This window comes from Pteronotus mesoamericanus, unplaced genomic scaffold, assembly GCF_021234165.1.
Source record: "Pteronotus mesoamericanus isolate MK-2021 breed Mesoamerican mustached bat unplaced genomic scaffold, CSHL_Meso_final scaffold_507, whole genome shotgun sequence".
NCBI lineage: Eukaryota > Metazoa > Chordata > Mammalia > Chiroptera > Mormoopidae > Pteronotus > Pteronotus mesoamericanus.
Window position 1 is genome coordinate 10080061 of NW_026555319.1, and position 25792 is coordinate 10105852.

General features: G+C 45.4%; 1 protein-coding gene across 1 annotated transcript in view; it reads left to right on the forward strand.

Annotated features, from left to right (window-relative positions):
- The window catches only part of CCDC60 (coiled-coil domain containing 60), a 126127-nt gene that overhangs the window by 63957 nt on the left and 36378 nt on the right, over window positions 1–25792 (forward strand). The window contains exon 3 of the mRNA XM_054594162.1: window positions 21966–22136. Within this exon, the coding sequence (XP_054450137.1) occupies window positions 21966–22136 (171 nt within the window). The remainder of the gene's footprint in view (window positions 1–21965; window positions 22137–25792) is intronic.

Below are 25792 nucleotides of genomic sequence, written 5' to 3' on the forward strand. Positions count from 1 at the left end.
AGTCAAGTGGGATGGTCCACTCTGGTTTGTTGGTGAATGGCCAGTGGCTGGAAGGAGAAGGTTGACCTACAAGAGAGTCAGTCTGTCCTGTGAATCTTCAGAGTCATAAAATAGCCACTCAATAAATATTTGCTGAGGCTTATATTTACATAACATTTTAAAAATCCTCCCTGAGGAAGTCAGGAAAGGTCTTGTCAACCCATTTCTCAGATGATAAAACTGACACTGAGAAGTTCAGAGATTTGCTTGAAGTCATTGTATCAGTTAGCAATTGCTTCATAACAAATCACCTAAAAAACTCAGTGACTTAAAATAAGCATTTATTACCAATTATGAGCTTACAGATCAGTTGGGAGGTTCTTTGGCCTCAGGTGGGCTCCCTTGGGCATTTGTAATCAGCTGAGGGTTGGGTAAATCACTTTGTTGATCTTGGTTGGGCCCCCTCATATGTTTGGAGGACAGGCAGCCAAAGGCAGGTCTAGGGCAGCCTTAGCCAAAACAACATGGTCTCTCATTCTCAAGCAGTTTAGCTAGCCCTTGTTCTGACTGTGGCAGGATTCTGAGAGAGAGTGGAAGTATGTGAGATCTTCTGAGTGTTAAGCTAGGGAATGACAAAACATCACTTCCACCATATTCTTGTGGCCAGAGTGAGTCATAGATCTCTACCCACAGGGTAGAGATTTGGGGTCATTTTTCACTCTACCATAGCCAGATAGCCCATCTGAGCAGGCCTTTGAGACATGAGCTAGTACCACAAAGATAACCTGTAGAGGTCACTCTTGGGAATGTAAAATGGGAACCATGTCAAGACTCAGGCAGGTAGCAATGGGAGTAGATGCTGCAAGGCTATGAAGAAGGGAGGGCTGTGTGGAATCCAAAGTTGTCAGGGTAAAATGACTATGGGTGATCAATCAGAAGCTATAAATAGAGGAAAGCGGGGGAAGAACCCAAATGGGAAGTTAAGGGAGAACAGAACAGACACAAGAGAAGAAAGTCCTTGAGTAATACCCAACTTGAAGACTTTCAGCCTCCCACCACTGAGGGTTCCTGGAGCTATCTTCTGGAGAAAACCTCTCTTTGTGAGGTTCCTAATCTCACTGGGCTCCCATGAGATTTTTCATAACCTCTATCACCCTCACATGTCTTCTTACAACAAATCCCTCTCAATTGGACTGGTTTGCCGACTAAGGAACCTGACTAAAATGATTTCTTGGTAGTCCATAAAGATAGAGAAATCAAGAGGAAACATGACACTTTTATCATCTCACCCTATTTCTTGGGGTGCTTTATAAGTTAATGGGGTTTTATAACGGACATTCATTTTGAGATATGGTTTGCGTCTGAGCTGGTAGGTAGACTGAGATTCTCCCAAGAAGAAACAAGAAACAAGAAGGGATGAAACTAATAATTTGATAGAAGTTAGGTCCAGAATGATAGGTGAACATATACCCACAATCCTCTATCCTGTGACCAAAAGAGACATTACTAATGGATCACAGCACCCTTCCCATTTGAACCCAGACTTGGTCTCAAAATTTCTCTAACCCCAGCACTCCAGGCAGCCACCACTATTGATTACGGTTGTTACATGGGGTGTAATTAATTTGTCATCTCTAAATTAAAAGACTCAAAAGAAGACTTCGGTATCTATAATAACACCTTATCACTGTATTTTGCCATGTGTAATGCACACCCATGTTTTTGTGTATATTATACATGGGATTATTATACCCATGGTGTGTACTCATTACACCCATGTATAGTGCACATCCTCACTTTTCCCTCAAAAATTTGGGCAAAAAGTCTGCATTATGCACAGCAAAATACGGTAACTCAAACTGAGGATTGAAGTATAAGAGACCAGGAAGAGAAACAGACCTAACCCAGATCCCTTTATGAATAAGGCTGATTTTAATTAGTGAATGTAAATAGCTGGAAAAATTGTTCTTGGCTTCAGACATTTATTTACTGTTCTCAATAGCTTCTACATTTCATCATTCAACACCCAGGACATCTACCTCTGTAGTCTTTACCTCAGAATTTCCTCATTTCAAAGTTTAAGTCTGATTTTTCCCACTGCCCCTTCCCTAGATGTAAGCCTTGCCACAAAGCCTCAGAACAGTTTAAGATCATGGATTTATATACTGGTCAATACCTTGGATGCAGGCAAAGTGAAGGCTTCTGAATTGCACTTTATAAATCATTCAAAAAAGACTGAGGTCACCCCCACATCATATCACCCGTATACCCTGTAGCCAGCAGGCCGGCATTAATAAAGGCAAATACTTGACCACGTGTCCTTAGCCCAGAACTGATAAACACAGCCACACACCGAAAGGGTAGGTCACTGCTGAGGGCTGCAGGAACTTGGCTCAGGTTAATTGCATTTCTATCATCTTCAATGTAACCTGCATGCCCTGTCTATTTTTTCTCTGTTTCTGGTCCCTTCCTGTGTCGTTGACACCTCTAGTTAACTGTAGTTCTAAGGCAAGTTTCCTTCCCTTTGCTGCTTTTCTTGCATCACTCTCCACTGAAGTCAAATATCCTTTTCATTCCTTTCCTTCTGGCTAGGGCTGTCTCAGAGGATCCCACATAATAAAGAATTTAACTAATAGAAGATCATGTACTCAAATTTAAGCATCAAAATATCTTGAACCCTTGAGCCTTTTGCCATATAAGGGTTTACACAAAATTTTGCTTTCTGAAATTCTTTCCCAGGTGACAGGCAGCATGCTCAGTCTTATAGCCAGGCTTGTACTATATTTTCAACATAGTACAGTTGAAAATTCACTAGCTTTGGAGTCAGCTGCGGGTTCAAGTCCCAACTCTACTAGTTATTAGGTGGGTGGCCATGAGCAAGTTCATTCACTTCTGTAGGCCTCCATTTCTTCATCTATGTTACGGGATATAACATACTGGATGATCAATAAATATTCATTGAATGAACTAATGCATGCATGCTTCAGAGTTCCTCTGGCATCTTCCAGGAACGAGGCTGAGGGAAGAAGAAGGAGGGTGACTAGATGCATCCTTGAAAAGACCAGCGGGCTGGTCAGGAAGGCATCTAGCTCAGGGCAGCAAGCATAGCCCACACAGGCTTTCTCTTCTTGGGTTCAAATCGCGTTCAAATCCCAGTTTCGCCACTTACGAGCCACAGAGTGATGAATGACTTGCCTAATGTCTCTGATCCCCAAAGTGGAGATTACGGAAACACTTTCTCCCGCTCTCAGGACTGCTGTGGGGATTAAATGAGTTAATACACATAAAGCACTTAGAACAGTGTCTGACCAAGGTAAGTGCTCAGTAGATGGGAGCTGTGGGTATTACATCATTCATGTGCCCCAAGTGACTGTAACAATTTTACTAACATGATGATGATCTCATGGATTTCTCCCTGTCCCCATGGGGCTATAGCCAGCATGTCATGCCTGATCCCAGATTCTGAACCTTGGAAGGCTATGTCTTAGGCACAGTTGGAGCAAACAGGATTGGGGGTGGGAGGAGTCAAGTTCATAAGTGGAGTCTGTGCAAATGCAGCTGTGAGTACTGGATTTCCATATTAATTTTAAATCTCTTCCTATTAGGATTGTTCAACAAGCCATTACTCTAATGGACATAAGCACAGGCTGGACAATAAAGCACTAATCCACCACTTAGCGTAGATGCTGCAGGCATTAAGCCCTGTAATTTTTTGAACTTTTTATTGAAATATAACGTAACACAGGAAAGCACAGAAATCATTAAGCACAAAGCTCAACAGATTTTCACAAAACAAACACATCCATGTAACCTACACCCACATCAAGAAAGGGAACATGACCAAGGCCCCCAGAAAACCTCCGTAAGTCCCCTTCCAGCCACTACCCCACCCCCAAGAAAATCACTGTCCTTATTCCTAAGACTTGAGTTTGTCCTGTTTTGCACTTTACATACATGAAATTGTACAGTTAGCTTCACCCCGCATTGTGCTTCTGAGAGTTATCCATACTGTTTCTTACGGTTCAAGTTTGTCCTCTCTCAGTTGCTGTGTAATTTCTACTGCATGAAGATAGCACCTCATATTCATTCTAGCACTGATGGACAGTCGGGTTATGTCCACTCTGGGGCTATTACGGCTGGAGCTGCTATGGACATTCTTGCACATGTTTTTTTTTTGCTGAACATATGTATGCACTTCTTGTGGGAATATACCCAAAAGCAGAATTGTTGGCTCACAGAGTTTGCACATGCTCAGTTTCCAAGCTACCAAACAAGCCCTATATTTTAAAGAATTTTTTAAAAATACACAAATAAAACAATCTTGAAAAACTAGAAAACACAGATAAGTAGATTAAAATAAGTAATAGACAACCACACGTAATTACATCACCCAGGAATAATCCTTCTTCATATTTTGGCATATCAGTATTTTTCTATATAGACATGTCTATTATTTTTTTCCAAAAAACCATTCTGCATATGCCACTTGGTAACCTGATTTTTATATAGCAATAGATTAGAAACATCTTCCATGTCAATAAATGCACACCCACAACTTCGTTTTTCAAACTTTTTAGTATGAAAATGTCCAAATATCTACAAAAGGCAGACAGAATAATATAATGAACCTCTCTATGTACCCCTTTCTCAGATCATTGATTATAAACTCACAGCCAATCTTGTTTCATTTACACATCATCCTCCCCCATTATTTTGAAGCATTTATCATTCTGTCTGTAAATATTTAAACATCTATGTAGAGAAGGACTCTTTTTAAAACCATGACCACAATGATATCACATCTAAAAAATAGCAATAATTCTTTAACACCAAACATCTACTCAAGCCTAACAGCCACCTTAATGGTTGTATAATATTCCATTGTGAGAATGTAGCTTGACTTATCTAACCAATTTCCTAGCATTGACCTCTTGGTTGCTTTCAGTTTGTTCTCCAGTTAAATACTCATAAACAACACTTAGAGGGACACCTTCAGAGTTAAATCATTATATACTTTAGTTCCTTAGGATAAACTCCTAAGGCATACAGCTTTAAAGCTCCCGACTTTTAACCAAAGTCCTTTGGACTTACATTGTGTTCAGTTGCTGAAAAATAGCTAATTTATAAACGCTTGAAACAAAATTAACTTTTCTCATAAGAAATGAGAGAAAAGCCAAGAAACAGGGTGTGAGAGGTTGAAAATACTTGAGACATGACTTTTGCCCTTTTCACTTTAGCATAGTCATCATTAGCAAAGGAGCAGTTTGTGGAAAGTAAGATGAAAACATCAAGTGTTTGGGAAATAAGACCCCTCGAAATTTACCGACCGGCAGACAGAGCTGCCTGTGTCCATGAGATCATCTCCCATCCCCAGGACCCTTCATGTAGAATCTCTGTCCTTCTCAGAGCGTCTTTAATGCCAGCCCCTCCATAAGCGATTATTATGACGCCTGTCACACAGATGAGCCTATTGCCAATGGCTATAACCAGTCACCTTTTCCAGTGCAGGAAAGACTTCCATGTTTCCTGAACAGACTATAGCCTTTGACCACACCTTTGTCTGAGTCTTCGCTACGACATTAACTGACATCTTGCAGTCATGATGTCATTTAAAAGTTAGATAAAATAAACGTCCATTGAAAAGCCAGAAATCCCACAGGTTTGCCAAGCTCGTCTCAGAACACCTGCACAGGGCTCAGGACCACCACTTCGGACGCGAGACCGGAAATCATCTCGCAGCGCACCGTGGGGAAAGTGACACTGGGTCATTCGTCCAGCCCACACCCCACACAAGTGCAAGGCAATAATAGTGATAGAATGCTGCTTAAGCCCTGTTATTCCAACATTAATGCTTGTTAACATATTTCAACAGGTACTAGTTTCTTCATGCTTCCATTCCAAAAGTACCTAGGAACAAGGAGCGTCTTTAAAACCGGATTCCCAGGCTCCTACCCCTCACCTGCTCTAAGGTATTGACGGGTAGTACGATATATCATGGTTTTTAGAGCTGGCCTGAAACCTGGTTCTGCCATGAACATGATGTTTAAATATGGGCACATTACCTAATCTCTCTGAGTCTCGTTGCCCTCATCTGTAAAATAATAAAATCTGCCTCACAGGGTGGTTGTGAGAATTAAATGAGTTAAGATGCATACATCTGGCACTTGGACTACATAGTGTTAAAGACATGAATACAACCAGGACAGCCAGTACTGAAGGCTGGCGTTTATACCTCACCCCAACTGCCAGACCACGCCACTCTTCGGGTGAGATTTTCTTATCATCTTAGTTGTCTCATTCCTGTATAATTGGAAAATCAGACGCTGGAGAGTCTACAGCTAAGAAGCTTAGGGTGCTACAGCCTGTTCTTGGCCTTGAAAGACAAAGAACAAGATGCTTTTCAGATGTCGCTTTTAAGATAACACCAGTCAGTACCTGGAATAGAGTTGCCGCAGTCACTCTTGGTTTTTGTCATTAGTGTTTTTCTTCTATCACTTTTGTTGGAGATGGAGTCAACAGCTTGACTCAATGGGAAGAGAAAAGGCTGGATAGCACTGAACCAACCTATGTGCTTCCTGCACACCCACAATCTCACCATTGAGGGGGAAATGAGCAGCGACAGCATGCAGACCATTGCAACACGAAGGAGGCTATAAATTCGTCACACCTAGAAAACCAGTTACCTCCATGAGTCATCACATGACTATTTGCAGGAAGACTAGTATCTCCTTCTAAGAGTTTCATCCCTGCTTTAACTGTCTAATCAACAGAAGGTTCACTGCTTGCCTTACCCAGAGGAGAAAGTTGGAGCTCTGCCCTCCGCTGCCATTGCTTCTTCCTGCCACAAGGTGTCACCGCAGAGAACAAGTCCTCCAAGCCCACACTGGCCATTCTCCACTGACATCTCACTGACTCTCATCATTATAGCTCTCAAAACCCACAGTGTTTGATTAGATGACTTCCGCCGGACACTCAGCCACCCGCGCATGGGCAGTTAGCAGTAGGAGCTCCAGCATGCCCTATTCATGCTCAGTCTGAGGGCAGCTGCCCTAGAGTCTAAGCCAAGTGGTTTTCTGGCCCTTTTCTTACTGAAAAACTTGTAGGGGAGAGTACCTTCGTTGTTGTAGTTTGGTTTTTTTTTTTCTGTTTCTTTTTTCTTTTTTTAGACACTCAGCTATATTAGATAGATCATATAAATAGGTTGACAATGATGTGGAGTGAAGTGTTTCCCCAAAGTCAAACCTCACCACAGCCTCACCTTGCCATACCCTGCTGGACTACAGGGACCCTCTGCAAACCTGCTTAACTTTATCCTCCCAGAATTTCCCATGCTAACAAGAACAAAGTCAACAAGAATGCTCACAAAAGTACTTTTCTGCCTTGAGCTAAAAAAAATTTTTAAAAAAAATTGCAGGACAGCCAAATCAAATAGCCCGAGAAGTGTCGCAAATGATGCTTCAGCGAGTTTCCTTACGTGGTGTCTGAGGCAGACAGAGTTTTGGGGTCAGGAAATTCTGAATGCCTTGGTGCTGCTGTGTCAGGCCCACGAGTCCCGTTTTTAAACAATGCGTGGCCTGGCCCTTCGGCACATCTGACTGTGGGTTTAGCTGTAGGAAACTTTCAGAGTTGGATTAGCTCCAAACCAGAGCTTCCTGGCAGAACGTGGGTGCAAAGTTAAAGAAACCAATTAGAACATTGTTTTTGCACGGTAGTCTTTAAATCAGAAGAGCTTATGCAAGAATCCATGCAATAAAGCTAGATCCAAGCCGCCAGTTAAAGCACGACTCTGAGTCTCCATCTCTACCCGGGGTCAGCCCCAAAGTGCACATTAGCTGCAAAGCACCTCTGAGGTCCTGTGACCTGTCCCTGAAGGCCTCCTGTTACCTGTGCGCAGGCCTGGGGCGGGGTACTATCTCTCCAGTGCAGGGCTGCTCCTTTGCACAAGTCAGGGGCCACCATTCACAATCGATGCTCCAGGGTGAAGGGTGACTCCAAAATGCAATTGCACAATACAATGTTACTAATGCCCCTGTACAGTCAAACAGCCCTTTAGTGGTAGTTACGCAAATATAAAAAGAAGAGCTGAAGGAGCTCTGGGAGAGGGGAAAGGAGAGAGAGAAAAATCACAGGCCAAATTATTGGTAAGAGTGTCTATAGTGGTTTGCAAACTAGATATAGCCTTAAAAGTTGTGTGTTCGGTCTCATTTACCAATTATTAGTGACACCTCTCTAATTCTGTGAGTTTGCACGTGTTTGGTCTAGAAAAGTGAATGGGAAATGACCAGGTAATAGGCACACAGGGCGTAGGGGGAGGCATCCCAGACAGAGAAAACAATCTAACCCGTTCACAGTCAGGATAGGACCTGGAAGGCTGGGTGACTGCAGACCCCTCGCACCAAGTCCCGGCCCTGTGTCGGGCACTGGGCGAGGAGTTGATGTAAGGATGTCTCCCATGGCAGAGGAAGATGAGCGATGACTGCCCAGCCTTGGGGGCCAGACAGTTAAGAGACTAGTTTCGGACCGATGCAGCCCAGCAGACCCTGGGGGAGCGGGGGGCGCTGGCCTGCAGTCCTGGGCAGAGGTTGGCATCTTCCAGGGTCTCTCTGAACATACCAGGACAAGGACACACAGTAGCAAATGACCACCCCATGTTCAGGGGGCCATCAGAAGCTGCTTCTCATGGTGACAGGCAAGACCCAAGTTGGGAATTCAGAACGGAAGCCTTTGACCCCCGCCAAGCGCACCTCTTCTCAGACCCTCCAACTTCCCCTGCACTGACACAGAGTGACAACGCCAGTGCGAACTCCTGAGGACCCTGGGTCTCCCCCAAGTCCTCCCCACCATCAGTCAAGCAGGAGAACGTGGGTCAAAAGATCGGGGGCTGGTGGTCTTATGCCTTATTCCACTGTCTATTGTCTGTCTCGAAATTATAAGCCGGGAGTGCTCTGCAAATAGTTGGTGCACTCTAGCAAAAGCCTCTCTTTCTGCTAATGCATTTTTTATGTCCACACTGGCAGGTCCATGAAAAACAATCCCCCCATTCATTCCATTTAGTCATTAAGCACAATAGGTAATGATGGGTATTGCAGGGTGGTGGGGTTTGCATTCTTTTTAAAAATAAACCAAAAACAAAAAAACAAAACAAAACTCAGTCGTGTACATCAGAACCAAAAACTGATGCTGAACTGCCTCCAAATGCCACGCTGCGCCTCTGCCTTCCCAGGCGGCATGACTGTTGCAGCGCTGAGAGCTGGCAGGAGTGGCAGTAGCTGAGACAGTGGCCCCGGGACTCAGGCAGACCAGAGCGCAATGTCTGCCTTTCTCCCCGTCCTATTTGGTGACTTTGGGCAAGTGACTTGTGGGGCATTAGGGCCTTGGTAACACAGAGACAGTGCTCTGTAAGGGGTGGCTTTCCTTAGGATGATTTTATAAGCCTGAGTCCTCCCCAGGGCTTTGCCCGCAAGCACACTTAGCTTCTTGTGCACCCCCTCCAGGCCGTAATTTGCTGCTAAGTAAGGGGGGGGTAAATAGACCAGGAGAGGGATGGAGAGGTGAGGGGAGCAGGAAGGGGCATGTTAGACTCCTTCCCAAGGCAGGCTCGCCAATATTCCCTTTCTAGTGAGGTTCAGAACTCCTGATAGCAGTTGCCTAGAAACCGGAGCTGTGGTGGGCTTCCGCTGCCTTCCAGAAATCAGCCTAATTGGGATGCATGTAGAACTGTTTGTTGACACTTGGCAGGTTTTTATTCTTCTTCTTCCAAGAGGTGCAGTCTTCTCATAAGAACGAGGCGGACTCATAAGAATGAGGCGGACTCACATTAATTAAAGAGTAGCCCTGGGCTAAGGCACCTTTTAACCACCCAGAAGCCAGTGAGGGCGGCAGGCTTAGTCAGCACCCTCTGACAGAACGGCCCTTCAGGTCGCTATGTTTGCATTTCAGGATGTTGATGAGGTCCAAGGGGACTTTGGGGGCGCAGGACTGAGTGTGAATGGCGGGGCATGTATGCAAACAGTGAGGTCACAGAAAGCTGGCCAAGTTCAGGGGACCGCACCAACAGTCAGAGCCCTGCACACACCTCCTGGGCAACCTGGTATAAAATGCTTGGTCTGCGTTTCCTTCAGGGATGTAAACGCCACTTGTGGTCATTTGAAATGAGGTAAGCCAGAGACCGCATTACGAGCTAAAGAAATTACTTTCCTGAGAGGCACAATCTGATCGCCTTCCAGAGCACAGCTATATTCTAGTTTCCAGATGGGGGGGGGGGAATATATATATATATATATATTTCAAAGGCATCCATTTATCTATCGTGTATGGATGATTCAACTTCTGTGTAGACAGTGCTATACACCTGCTCCGTGGAAAGAGAGCTGAAAGCACTGCATCAAAGCAGGGTGGCAGCATCATGGTTACGTGCTCCAAAGTAGCATGCATTTAATTAGGGCTTGAGATGCAAGAATCTCTAATGGTTTAGTTATTCCTGTAATAAATATTTTCCGAGGACTCCCTGCGTGCCAGTTCTGGGGACACAGAAAAGATTTAGAAATCGTTCCCGCCCTCAGGGAGCCCCATCTGGGGGTGATGGTGGGAGCAGTCGAGTCAGACGGCAGTTCAGGGCGGCACCGGCCAGGAGAGCCAAGTGCCAAGCCAAAGCAGAGGCAGCTCCCAGTTCGGAGCGGGGTTCATGCCTGAGCAAGTTCTAAAGGATGACTCGAAGCCTAGAAGTAAGCCGGGTGAAGAAGAAGAGGAGCTCATTCCAGGCAGGTAGCAAGCATCACAAGCAAAGGCACTGAGATGAGGAAGAGCATGGTGATGCAGCAGAATCTTTGGCTTTGCGGGGTAGGGCGTCACACGGTACGGAAAAGGCTTAGGAGATGGGCCAAACCCAGCTCACGCAGAGCCCTGCAGGCTGTACTGGGAGTCTGGATGCAATATGTGCAGCGTCGGAAAGGACTGGAAGGGGGAAAAGAGGTCCAAGGCAGGGAGGCCAGCGAAGAGGGAGTGGCCATTATCCGGGGCCAAGCTGACCGGGCACCTGACGGGACCGCACAGCAGCTGGGGTGGAAAATTTTGCTACTTACCCACAGAAGGGGAGTGCCCTGAGATGGAGCAGGGCCCAGCCAGCATGGATGGTGGGGAGACACTGGAGGACTCCTGTGAGCGTGTGGTGCACTTTCTACAGGATGTGCATCTTCACGCTTAAGAAGATGACTCTGGCGCACCATGGAGGGCCAAAAAGTCAGGGGCGTGAGCTAAGATGCAAAAGCGACTGGGTCATTCCATTGCCAAGATTTTTGAACTCCAACCTCACTTGAGTGGTGCCTGAGGTGGCAGAGTTTAGAACAGAGACCATTGGACTGGGAATCCAGAGATCCCAGTATTGTCTTGGGTCCACCTCTGACTTGCCAGGTGACACCTCTCCTCTCTGGGCCTCAGTTTCCTCATTTGCAAAACGGGGACTCCAGGCATTCCCCTCAGGTCTCCTCACCTCCCAAACACTCAGTCTCAGGCCAGAACAATTGTTCCCAATGCCAACCCCTGGCATAGAGGGCTCTGGCCCCCAGGCGCCAACTATAGTGCAAATTCTTTGAAAGGCCCAGTCTTTTAAATTTTTGCATCTTTTCTTGGCCTGTATATAGTCGATGTCCAATAGAGATGTCAGGAAAGAAGGAACTAAATGAGGTACATTCAGAATCGGGCAGGATACATGGGAACTGGATGGGCAAGCGGCGAGGAGATTTACATTAAACACTCACTGACAGCACGTCTGTGAATGATGAGGGGTGATGTCTGAAGCTGTGGTCTTTAATTTTAGAGACAGATAAGAATAGAATTGACCTTCAACAGGAGACCAAATAATCAACCTCATCCTTCTTCTTGTTACCCTCCCTTCCCAGTAAATCAACTCATCATTTTCTTAAATTGATAATCAAAAATAATATGAGGTCCCCACTATAAGCCCCAAAACAGGAGGGGACAGAAACAGTGTGTATAATATGGTGTCTGCCTTCATGGAATTTAATTTCTAGAGATTTGTTTAGCCAAAACTCTAAAGCTGCTTTATAGAGAGAGACAGACAGGTTTTTCTGCATGTTAGGTTCCCTCGTTACCTGCTCATCTGTGCGTGCACCCTGCGTTGATGGGAGGGCTTCCTTTTGTAATTGTGACCCTGGCAATTAGCAATAATTGATTCAGAGGTAAGGACCAATCCTTCCTCTTTATGAAGCAGTTCTGAATATCCAGTTGAGAATTATACTTTGTGTTTGCATGACATTTTTTAAAATGCATTCATGTCTACTTCCTCATCTTTCATCTTTCACACCAAGTCAGATAAGACAATATTATCTCAAAGAACCAATGAGGAAGACGGACCCAGCCCTGGGTACCAGTCTGGGCTTCATCCCGCCTGGGCAACCTTGCAAAAGTCCCTGAACCTCTCTGAGCTTCAGTTCCCTCGCTGTGAAATGGGGCTAATAACACTCCTGATAGCTGCCTTGGAAGATTATTTTAAGAAGTCAAAGAGATCAGTAGCCATAAAGCTTTTCTCACAGTTACTGCCACATGGTAATTACTCATCTTCTAGTTGTGATGGGGGTGGGGTGGGGTGGAGGTGGTGGTGGTGACAGTTATTCTTACTTAAAGAACAGAGTGGTTAATTATTCTACCTAAATCACACAGCCAGCTGTTGGGAGAGTTAGACTTAGAACCTGGATGACTGGCATTAATGTGCATCCTACTTTGGCCTGAACCCATACAATTCACTGTTATCGGCAGTGTCTCCCTGTGAAACATTCACCAGACTGTGATGTGGGTTCTTTCCATTCTTCTTCCCCTCTTTTCCTCCTCCCCTTTTCCCTCCTCTTCCTTTTCCCCTTTCTTCATTTTCTTTAGTGAAAATCTGAGATGGAGATTAAATAAAGGGAAAAAAACCAGGAGAGAAAACCACTTATAATTAGAAGTTTTCTGCATGTAATTTCTTATTCAGCAGAGCAGAGGTTAATTCCCAGGCCCTTTAGCTTAATAAATTTCATTACTTACATGATAACCAAGCATTTATCCTACTACCACCATGGATGGTAGATTCACAAACCTTCATGAATTACTGAGTAATGCAATTTACCAAATCCCAAAATAATTGCGGTCTAATTAAACTGCTTTGGCTGCCACCCTCAGAGAAGAGAACCTCCTAAGCTCACCACTTGAACCAAGTGCCACTTCCCAGAAGCCTGTGGGGCTTAGAGCCAAGCCACTGTCCTGGCTGTGTGCAAAGCGAGAGTTCCAACAGGAGTCATCGTGGCTTTGCTGGTGGTGGCGCTGAGGGGGCCACGACAGTAACTGTTGCCACGGACTGAATCCCGCCAACGCGCCAGGCACCGTGCTAGAAGTCTTTCATCTATGATTTCCGCAGTATCCTAGGAGGGCTCTTCATTTATCCCAACTTTACAGATGAGGAAAGTGCATCCCAAACAGGTGAAAATGACTCACCCAAAGCCACAGACAGTGAGTGACAAAGACACAATGACCCATTAAAACTAAAACAGACCTTTTCCAAAACCAGTGCATTTTTCTCACAAAACACTTTGGAATCAGGCTACTTGAGCTTAACCTCCCGTTGCATCACTTATTAACCCTATCGTCAGACCACTTGACCTCCCTGAGCCTCAGTGTGCTCATCAGCCAAATGGGGATAACAGCACCTAACTCATGGGGGTGTTGTGAGGACTCATGGAGATAAGGCACAGAGCATGCCTAGCTCAGTGGGTCACTAAAGTCATTACCGAGCACACACCTGCGCCCTCCGTCCCGGCAGCACAGGTCTCTTCCAGAGCAGCCGTACCTCTGCCCTCCCAGCCCTCACTCCCGACAGGCTCAGCACTGCCTGTCACCTATGTCCTAGCTGCCCCAGCGCCCCAGTGGAGGCTCTGCTAGATCTACTTCTCTTGGCAGAGTTTCGTGCATCTAAGTTTCCTTGCCCGTTCCTCATTACCCAAACCAGCATCTCCCTCCCATTATCTTTCCCTAGTCCACGGCCATTGATTTAGCCAAGGAGGATGGCATTTTAAACGGGATAATCATGACAGATTGGTCAAGAAAAAGGAGACAGAGGGAGATAGACAAACAAAGAGAACAGGGAGATTGTCAGCTGGGACTGCATTCTGACACAGAGTAAACAGGGCCCTGGAGTTACCATGACTTTAAAAATAAAGCCTTACCACCCTCACATAAAAGAACGTTATGTTTTAGAGGAAGTACTGGTATGGTGGCTTCATCCAGGGCCCAGGTTCCTTTTATTTTTTAATCCACTACCTTAATATTTGCTTCCATCTGTAAGTTTTCCTCATGCTCACATAGGGCTGCTAGTGCAGCAACCATCATAGCTAAGTTCCAGGCAGCAGAAAGGAAGCTGAAAAAAGGGGGCCAAAGGGCATATACTATCCAGCTGTAGTAACTCCCTTTAAAGAGTTTTCCCAAAAGCCTTTCCCAATAACTTCCACTTAAACTTCCTTAGCCTGTCCAATCTGCCAGGGCAGCTGGAGAGTACAGTTTCGTTTGTTGTTATTTTGGTTTTTTGATTTTTTTGTCTAATAATGCCCAAAATATTGTGATCTGTTACTAAGAAAGCTGGGGAAATGGACATTTGGTAGCAACTGGCACTTTCTGCCCTTGGGTGGAAGGGAGAGCGGGAAAGAGGGAAGACCAGCAAATGCTGATCACCTGCCCTCTACACTGTTTTCAAGGCATCCACAGTCTCAGAGTAAAAGCAGATATCGAAATAGGCATTTGCCATAGAGCGTGATGAGCATACTAACGGAGAACATAGGTAGAGGGAGCTGTAGGGACACAGAGAAGGCACATGGCCCAGCCCGGAGTTTGGGGAGGAGGAGAAGGGGATTGAGTGGTCAGCAGTGGCAAGTTTTTTCCCAAGCTTTGAAGGACACATAAAAATCAGCCAAGTGCAGAAGCAGGAGAAAGTACCAGTGGAACAAGCAAAATCATGGGTAATTTTGAAGAACAGAGACTCAAACAAATGGCTGGGTAAGTGATTTGAGATAGAGCTTAGACCTTGGGAAGGAGTCCAGCCTTCATCCTGAGAACAGTGGGAAGCCATTGAAAGGCCTGGAGATGATGAGATCTCAGTTTTAGGAAGAGCCTTGTGGCAGTCAGGTGGGCAATGGATCGGGGAGGAGAAAGACCAGGTAGGAAGCCACTTGGAGCAACAGAAGCACCAGTGGTGGTTTCCGGCTAGGGTGGTGGCAACAGGAAGATAATCAGGTGAAATTTAGGGAGCAGAGTTGACATTACTCATGACCAATTAATAAATGTGAAGAGGGTAAAGGGAACAAAAGGAAATTCTCCATTTTACAGGTGAAACCCATTTTTTTGGCCACCCTAGAGTGACATCCTTATCCCAAGAAACTCTCTAGGTTGTGCCTTCTTCCAACGCAAACCATGTCTGCTAGGTGCACGCTTGCCCAGACCTCAGATATGCCATGTGAGTTTTGCAAAGGGGCCAGAAAGAATAGAGTGGAGCAGCTAAAGTAACTTCTCCAATGAAAGTCAAGCTGCCTGAGCCTTTATCACCGTTCCCAGAGCATCCTCTTTCCACCCGATTTGTGATCAAAAGGAATTCATGAACAGACCCCTTTCTCTTTGGGCTGAGTCATTCAGAAAGGGAAGAAATCCATCTGGAACTTTTGATGGAGAGGTGAGATCCTGACTCCACTGGGCAAAGCTCCCATTGTTGGGCACTACAATTAGCAAATGACCTGGGGATGGTAAAGAGATGTTCCAATGTGATTTAATAAGAGCGAGGCTGCAATAAGCACTCAGAATATGTTTGCAGTCAATTTGCTGTATACACAATATGCTACCAGAGCAATCTTTTGTGTATGATGTTGACCTTTATCTCTGGCAATCTTGTCCTATAAAGAAGAGTGAAATCTCCATTGCAAATCATTAGCACTCAGGAAATGACTAATTTGCATGCTGACAAAGATATTAACTTGTGGTGGGGGGGCGGACAATACAACGCGTCCTTTTGTCTGAAAGGCAGTTCAAAATCTGTGTTGTGACTACAGTTGACTGAAGTTCAATTACTGTAATAAATGTATTCCAAATTTCGTCTCAATTGCATTTGCATTTTAATGAATGATTCTCACCTTCTTGTCAATTTGGCAGCCAGGCTAGATTTATTAAGTTATTGTATAAACAGGGCATTCTAATGCGGGAATTTAAATGCAAAATATTTGCTCGGCATGCGTTTGAACTGGGACTGCGTTATTAATTTGCCTGTTGTATGGGTTGCCTGAAAATTCAAGAATTTAAGGATGGCGGTTCAGATCCCTTTGGTCCATCCTGGTTGCCGTCCACTCCCCTGAAATCGACGTGTCCAGGTGGGCTGACAAAGCAAGGTAGGAGCCAGCCCGCCAGAGGAGGTGGGCTCTCCAGCCTCCCACCTCCACAAACTGGGGAGAAACTGAATTATTTGCTACTATATGAAAACAATAAAATGTGTTAAGTGAAAATTTCCCATGTAGGCAATTCCCTTCCGTGAGAGCAGGACATCCCTGAAGTCGGATTGCTGGCAGTGTTTGTTCATCTAAATGTCATTCTGCCTTCTCCGTCGAAGCACTCCTGGCTTTATGGCCCCATATTTCTTGCAGGCAGAGGCAGAAAATGTGAGTGAAAACCAGCTGGATGCAGAGCCATAACAACATTAAAAGTTCTTTCCTTGTTATGTGTGTGTGCGTGCGTGTGTGCGTTTTAGTACATTTGGGCTGCTGGTTTTTAACAAAGTGATTTGCAGTGGTTGATCCCATGCCGCCCCACAATAGAAAGGCTGAACTCAAGTTCCCTCACAGTCTCCCAACTCCCCAATGCTCAGCAGCTTCCTGCAAGGCCGCTGTGGAGAGAGTTGGGACTGTGTGTTAGGTGACACAGCAGGGCCGTGGTGATGGAGGCTGCTCCAGGCAGTGAGGCACCCATTACAAGAGAGAAACTGTTAAATCAGCCCCACTGGCTTCCAGTCCCTGCTTTGCCTCTTTCCGGCTGTATGACCCTCACCATTCACTTAACCTTTCCCCTGTTTTCTCCTCTGCCAATCACACCAACCTTTCAGGCCATTAAGTAAACTGATAGTATAATAGTTCCCAATCACCGACTCTCATGTATTGATACTAGGTACCAACTTAATCTATCTCATTTAATCCTCCCAGCCCTTTGAGGCAAAAACTATTATTCTCCCCTTTTGCAGATGAAGAGGCTGTGGTTCAGAGAGGTTTAAAACCTGCCGAAGGGAGCGGTGGCAGAGAGATCCCCTCCAGAGGCTGTGCCCCCACCCCCCAAGCCTTATCACTGCATGCGCCTGCCCTCAAAGCTGAAGGTGCTTCCAAGGGAACCCTGGGCTGCTGCACTTCTGTCCCTCTGGTCTGTCTCGGCCAAGCCCCCGCTGAGAGCGTCCCTGTGGCCCCTGTGAGCATCTTCATTCATCAGTTCACCCACAGACTCCCACTCTGAGAACGCATGTCCCTTAAAAATCAAAACCCACCCCCATGCATCGGTTAAGAGGAAGTTGCATTGGATAGAGGAAACTTTTCATTTTATAACCTGCTTCTTCCTCCGCTTGCCTGACACAGTTAATTATTTTACTCCCTACCGTTCCTCCTGAGATGTTAGCCAGGGGAGTTTAACATCGCAGAAAGCAGTGAGCAGGAGGCCCTGCGTGAGTGGATTTAAAGGCGAAAACTGCTCTTCCTTGCAAATAGCTCCCCTCACACAAATAGCCTGGCAATCAGCAATAATGATGAAGAAAATGTAGGGAACATACACGGGAATTAAATGGGAATTTGCTAAAATATTAAGCATTTTTAAATGGGCCTTGGCAGTGCCGGGGGAGCATTTCAAGCTCACTGAATGAACATCCCGCAGCCTGAAGTTCCCAGAATAGACTGGTGTGTCTGACATGAGGGCCCAGACACCCCCAATTCTGTTCACCTCTCACCCAGGTCTTTCCAGAAGGTCTGGCAGCTAGGAGTCTGGCCGCCTTGGTTGAAGAAGGGCTGCAATTCCATCCGAAAACTTGCTTGCTAGATTTCTGCAAATTGGCCAACACTGACTTCCCTATCTCTTCCTGTGAGTTAATTGACAAGATGCATTTGTCACTCTATTTGCAACGTGGGGCTTGTTGCAGATTTGGCTTTTCACAATGTCCCTCCTGTACAGATCCTTGAAAGACATCTCTTCCTAGTTTCAGCACCAGGAAAAGTGAGGCATCATCTGAAGAGCTTTTTAAAAAAAATCTTATGGTCATTTGGATTGTGTTTCCCTTTCTGCATTGGCCACTAAGATGCTCCAGGTCACATGTGTGCACTAGGTCATGTAGCTTGGGTTTGGAGACTTGTCTTACCTGATTTTGTTTTCTTGGTTTTCCTGCCTCTAATATTTTTTTGGAATAAGGGCACAAATAAGTCAAGTAAAGAAACCTCTTACCAACCTCCTAATTAATGCAAAAAATAGAAAGCTGATATACAGAGGTGAAGACTGTGAATTCTTGGAGGACATGTTCACCTCCACAATGCCAGTGCCTTAAACAGAACTTGAAACATAGTAAGTGCCTAACACAGAATCTGACACGTAACAAGTATCCAGCCCAGAACCTGGAACATAATATTCAAGCCCCTTTGATTTACTGTGACATGGACCACCAGCCTGTCACTTATTATGAAATTAATAAGGATGTTGTTAACATCAAAGAAAATACAATGAGTTAGGCTGTTCCATGACTGGAGGCCTAAAGATTTGATCATGCTACGTCCTTGTCCTATGGCTGCTAAAACAAAGTACTGCCCATCAGGTGGCTTAAAAAACAAAAGTTTATTGACTCACACTCTTGGATGCTAGAAGCCCCAGATCGAGGGCCACTTGAGAGAGAAGTTGTTCCATGCCTCCCCGCTAGCCGCTGGCGGTTTGACAGCGGCCTCTGGCAGTCCTTGGCCTGCGGAAGCCTCACACCTCCTCCCAGGTGGCATTCCTTTTGCATGCATGTCTGTGTCCAAATTTCTCCCTTTTCATAAAGACACCCGTCACACTGAATTAGGGGTCAACCCTACTCAAATGACCTCATCTTCACTAGTTATGTCTGCAATGACCTATTTCCAAATAAGGTCACATTCTAACACTGCAGGTTAAGACTTCAACCTATGTATTTTGGGAGGACACAATTCAATCTATAACATGTACATTTCAAGAACTAACTGCCGTACAAGTTCTGCAGGGGAAAATGGAGGCTTTTGCCCAGATTCACTCTGAAACCAGACCCAGCATGTCTCCCTGACACCCTGTCACTCCGTGACAGAATCTAAATGACAGCAAGGAAGGCTTCACAGCAAAAGGGGAGCCCAGACACCTGTCTGTCAATAACAAGACACCAAGTTATCCAAGGACCTAGTGACCCACAGGCTCTCCAAAGTCAATGAAAGGGATTCCCAGGACGACAGGCTGGGAAGGCTCCCCAGCAGAAAGGCTGACCGGCCACACTCAGAAACACCCTGACGGTCGGCAGACCAGCCCCGTGTACGCTCAGCTTCACGATGGATCTGCTACCTGGGCTCAGACCCCCGCTCTGCCCTTGTCACCTTCCTGGGCCTCGTGTCCTCATCAGCAAATGAAACGCTAACAACGGTACCGACAACTTAGGTTTGTTGTGAGAATAAATAAGTTAGTTCATGCACCCAGAAGTGGGGGGGGGGGGGCGCAGCACAGAAGCACAGGCGGGCAGGGCCAAGTTCGACAACAGATGCGAAATCATGGCATGGCCACGCTTGCAATTAAAGTCTCTTCTGGGGATGACACGTGAAGAAGTGCATCTCCAGAGCACGCTGGAGTCACCTGAGAGGTGTCACGGGAGTCCGATGGCAGAGAGGGACCTCCACAGCTCTGTTGCGAGCGTGAGGATGTTAGACTGAGGTATTGGGATGCGCTTCTTCATTAAAATGGTAAAATCTACTGCCTCACAGAGTAGCACCCCAGAACAAAGTTCGGGTGGGTTAGCAGGTGCCCAGAGCAGCAACGTCACCTAGCACACAGTAGGTATTGTAAATTTTTACTGAAGGTTTGATAGGGAGGCAGCTATTCAGGCAAACACACGAATTTGAAATTAGGTGTGAGAGTCTTGTAATAACTGTATGGTGCCAGGTGGGTACTGAAAACATAGGGGGAACGCTTTGTAAAGTATAAAACTGTCTAACCACTGTGATGTATACCTGAAACTAATACAAAATTATATTGAATATAAACAGCAACTGAACAACATTTTTTTAATTAAAAAAAAGAGTCTGGCTCTGTTTTTTACATGACTTGGCAGCATGCAAGCCCCGCCCCCCAACCTCCTCGTTCCATCCTGCCCCGCATCTGGGCAAGCTGGTGAGAAAGCCCGGCTGCTCCTTCCCTTGGTGTTTGGCGGGGAGATCAGATGGCAAACAAGGCACCCCTCACCCCAGGCCCGCCTCCTGCAACCCTCAGCCAGTCACCCATCCCTGCTCTTTCAAGCTGCTTTCAGAACTGCCTGGGAGCCTCCCGGCTCCACCCAGAAAGCCTCACTACATGCGCTTCACACCCTTCGGGTCCATGCAGTGTCAGTCTCAACCTCTGAACCAGATTTTGAGCAAAGGGCCTCTATGAACTAACAATGCGGCTGCAATAACAGCCCCAGCTCCCAGGCGAGCACAGCATTTGCACTGTTTGTGCTATGTCAAGAATCCTCATTTGTGAAATTAAGGGGTTGCAAATGGGAACAGTTTTCTTTCCATCAGGTTTACCCTGCAACCTCAGGACACTCTTTGATGATTAGTGGCTTCAGAAGCTTGAAAGCAAAACAGAGCATTCAGGAGAACCTAAGAGAAGGCATCCTTGGCCCTGAGCCCAGGCCAGGTAGCACCTGACCTGCTTGCTACTCACGACCAGGGATGAGCCCCCCTCCCACACCAGGCACCTTGCTGACCGCTTTCTGTGCACAAAGGTAGCTAATCCTGTGGTGTGTGAATTGTTATGCTCATTTCACAGCAACTAGCAGATGCCTGGCACATAGTAGGCACTCAATAAACACTTGCTGAGTGGTGGAGTAATGAAGGAACTGAAACCTGGGGAGGTTAAGTCATTTGTGGATCCAGAATTCAAGGCCAGATCTGACTCTGGCATTTTCAAGGGGGAAGGGCTTCTGCCCCCAGGCGCAAGCATGCCCTCAGCAATGACCAGCCCTGAGACTTTTAGAGAGTGTCATTTTTTTTCTTGAGGTAGCAAATTTATTTGAATAAATGTTCAGTAATGTTTTTTGATCAAGGAAAGAAAAATTCTATTCATTTAATTGCTTTCACTCTCACAAAAATAAACTATGTTATACGTACAGTATATAATGATTTTCACTTATACACTGTGTATGACATGGGTAACTGGAGCCATCGTAAATTGAAATATAGTAATATTAATAAGATGTCATAACTAATATGCACTTAGAACTATGCTATAATTGGTATATATAATAGCAAAAAACCACTATATAGTTAAATAGATAGTTAAAAGAGGCAGATGATATTCCTTGTGGATAATCCCATGTGAGGGTAAGGAATGATAATAGTTAAGCAAAGCTATCAGTTCAAATTTAATCCTCCAAGGGTGTAGTGAGCTAAACTATTTACCTCAAAAATATATGTCTAAGTCCTAACTCCCTACCTGTGTATCTAAACTAACTCAGAAATAGGGTTGTTACAGGTGTAATTAACTTCAGGATGAGATCTTCCTGCTTTCGGGTCAAGTCTTCAGCCCAGTGGCTGGGTACTTAGGGAAAGGAGCAGGAGGCTTGCCAGACTCAAAGGAAAAGGCCCTGTGAACATGGAGGCCAGGGTTGGAGGCTGGTGCCATAAGCCAAGGAATGAGTAAGACACTGTCTTTCTCAACAGTCAGCTCATCTCTCCGCCTCCGTCTCTGTCTAGCTTCCTGATTCAGTCCGTGAAGATAGGCCGCGGATATTTTACCATGCTGCAGGAGGAGAGTGCATGGAAGAAGAGGCAGCAGCAACTTCAGAAACAGAAAGAGGAAGAAAGGCATAAATTCCAACCAGCCAAAAGGATCTCAGAGTTCCATTATGGGGATACTCTTTTGGCGTAAGTAGAGGGAGGACCTTGGGCAGCAGACGCCGCCTGGCTGGGCTGAGGGATGGCAGCTGCCTCACACTGGGAGCCCCGTCTCAGGCTGGTGTCTGATGACTCCGCTTTGGTCCAGCCTACCTCGTCAGCCTCGCCTGCTGGCATTCAGTGGAGTATGTTCTACCACATGTGTCTGCCCTCATTATCCAATGCCAAGAGCTCCACGGGAAATCTTGCTGTTCCCTAAATGTGCCTCCTTCCCTCTCCTTCCCAGGCTTGTCCCTACCACTAGGCCTTTTCCCATGCTGTGCCTTGGGCCTAAAATGCTCTTCCCTACATCCTCTTCCAACTAAAGTTCTACTTATCATTAAAAGCCCAGCTTAAATGCTGCCCTCTCCTGTTTTCCTTGATTTCAGCCCAAACACTCCCCAGAACCCATTTGGACTCTGGGTTCCTATAACATGTGTGTATGCTAGTTCACCTTAATCCGTGTCAATATTCTAGACCTTCGCCTGAAACCCTGGATCCAAGCTCAATGTCCTGCAGTGGACAAAAAATGTTTGTTGGTTTATTTAATAAACTAGTCCCCCTTTTTTTGGCAAAGGTTTTCCCTCTGGTTGAGAGAGGACCATCATCAGACTAACTCATTATGAAATGGTAATAATAATAATAATAGCAGCAATAATAACAACTAAGCAATAATTATGTCTGCTATATGCTTTATTCACATCTTTCTGTCTAAATTTTAAAACATTCCCATGATAAAGGTGCTATTATTAGACCCATTTTAGAGATAAGGTATAAGGCTTAGAGATGCTCACACAATTCCCCTTAGGACTCCGGTGGCCATAAGTTAAAAGCATCCCCGAGTCCCTAACTGAGTGACACCAGAATCCATGGACTGCACCCTTCAGCATGGACAAAATCCTGGGATCCATAGCTCAGGCAAACTCGACAAGGCACAAACTGGGGAGAAAGGTGGCGCTGAGGCAGGGACAGAGGAGATATGTGGTAGCGGCGGCTGCCGCTGTGGCTACCGTTCTGTTAGGGCAGTGGTCTCATACACATCAGAATCACCTGGGGAGTTTTTAAAACCCCAATGCCCAGGGCACCTCCCAGACCAATTCTGGGAATGCTGCCTGGACATGGTATTCTGGAACAAAGGGGAGGAGTGAACTCAGCTCTTTTTTTTTTTTTTTTTTTTTTTTTTTTGCAGGAGCTGCGCTCAGTTAATGAGCAAGGGAATGAAGGGAATGGGCGTTGCGGGGGTGGGGCGGGACACGCATCCGTTAACGACCCCCATGACTGCTTAAATGGTTCATTGTAACGACTCCCTCCTTTGGATGGGGCTTTTAATCTGTGGTCACACAACACAAGTCTCCCCTCTCCAGATCCATGTCTCGGTGTGAGAGACATGGTTTATTTAAAATTTAATAAGTTTAAATATGCATGAGGTCGCTCCTCTTGTAGACATTGGTCTGGTTATGTCTTATCTGGTGAATTCTATGAGCTGTACAAGGCTGGTTATTTAAATATAACTGGAGGCAATTACTGTGATGTAGCCATCAAATGCAGGTTGTGTGGCAGGGGTTATAAAATAGCACTGCTAGATTACCCTGACCGATACAGCGCAGCACTGGGTTCAAGTCCTGACTTCCCCCATACAACTGTCTAATTTTGGGCTAGTCACTGTCGCTCTGTGAACCTCCTTTTTCTTCGCCCTTATGACGGATACCAAACTCCCAGGTTTATTGGGAGGATTAAATGAAGTAATGCTTAGCACAGAGCCTGGCAAATGAGAGTCCTCAGTGACTGTTAGCTGCTATTATGCAGTAAAGAGAATTTGATCTCTCTGGGCCTCAATGACCTAAAATCCTCAGATTTATGGCTAAAAATCTTAATTTTCAGGCATGCTTGAAAGCATCTCACCTCTAAGAGCTGTGCTTCTATCATTCCAATCACAGAAGTATCAAAAATACAAGTGTTCGTTTTTGAATACTTTTTAAAACAAGGTATTTGATCTTGTGCATTATGAAAGCAGAAGGGATTATTTTTCTACCCTCTGGATCTAAGACCATAGGATAAATTCTTTTAGACAGAAGTTTTAAGTCTGACAGACTATGCAAGGAAAAAAGAAAATCAAGCATATCCCCAAAGATTTCTGCCTGCGAGCAGCCTTTCCCACTGTGCTCAATGACCTCGTTTTTCAGCTGTAAATTTAGCTGAAAAGGTGAGAAAAACAAAGGGTAGAATTTGTCTTATTATGGAGGTTGAGGGAAGACATAAAACCAGAGATTAAGGAGTGCAGAAGCTGGGTTAATTCTACATATTCTAAACCACTGGGGGTAAGAGTTGAGCCAGTAAGACCGGGCACTGCCAGGGGGTGGGGGAGCGTGGGAATTGTGATGAAGAGAGACGTTGGGTGGTGAATACACAATCCAATATGCAGATGATGCATTATAGAATTGTACACCTGAAACCTATATAATTTTATTAACCAATGTCACCCCAATGAATTCAGTTTAAAAAGTACAGGACTTGTACACTGAAAACTACAAAATATCATTGAAAGAAATTAACATTAAAATAAAGATTGGGCACTGCCAAGGTATTTGCTTAAAACTTCCTCAGCCCTAGGGTTGAAAATGAAAATCAGACGACCTAGATTCTGGCCCCATCTCTCAGTTACCTCTGTGACCCCAGGACCGCCCTCCAATTCCCAGGAGGAAGATAAATCCCTAATATGTGCCCCCACTTAGCCTTCTGTGTCCCTACCATAGGCCATTCTCAAAATGGAAGCCAAAGGGATCCTTCTCAGATGCAAATCAGATGATGTATTGTCTTGGCCCAAAATCCTTTACACTCATTCAGAGAAAAGTCCAACGTCCTTGCAATGGTCCCCAAGACCCCTGCTCTCTCTCCACCCTCCTCTCCCTTCCCTCTCTATTGTTCACTCCACTCCAGCGACAGCCACATTGGCTTCCTTTCTGTCCCTACAGCACAGCTGCACCTCAGGACATTTGCACATGTTGTTCCCTCTGTCCAGAATGTTCTGCCTCCGACATCTGAATGGCTCACTCCTTTACACTCTGCAGAGTTTTATCCAATGTCACCTTCTCGGTGACACCTTCCCAATCATGCTACTTAAAATTGCAACTCCCAGTGTTCCCAGTCCTTCCAAACCCCCTTATCTGCTTTTCTCTCCCCACGGCATTTATCATTATCTAGTATGGGGGCGGGAGGCCATGGTGGCCCAATCCAGCCCCCAGGTTGATTTTATAAATAAAGTTTTATTAGAACACTGCCATTACTTGTTGTTTACATACAGTCAATGGCTTCTTTCATGCTACTAAGTAGTTGTGACACATACCCTATGTTCTACAAAGTCACAAAGATGTGTCTGGCCCTTTAAGAAAATATATCCAACCATATATCAGTACACAATTTACCTATTTATCCTGTTTATTATCTTTGCTCTTCCACTACAGTACACACTCTGTGAGAGAAGAGGTTTGTTGTTGTTGTTTCACTTATTTATGCATTTATTGGTTGATTCTTGTATGTTCTCTGACTGGGGATCAAACCTGCAACCCTGGTATATCAGGACGATGCTCTAACCAACTGAGCTACCTGGCCAGGGCAGAGAGCAGAGGTTTTTATATGCTCCGTTCACT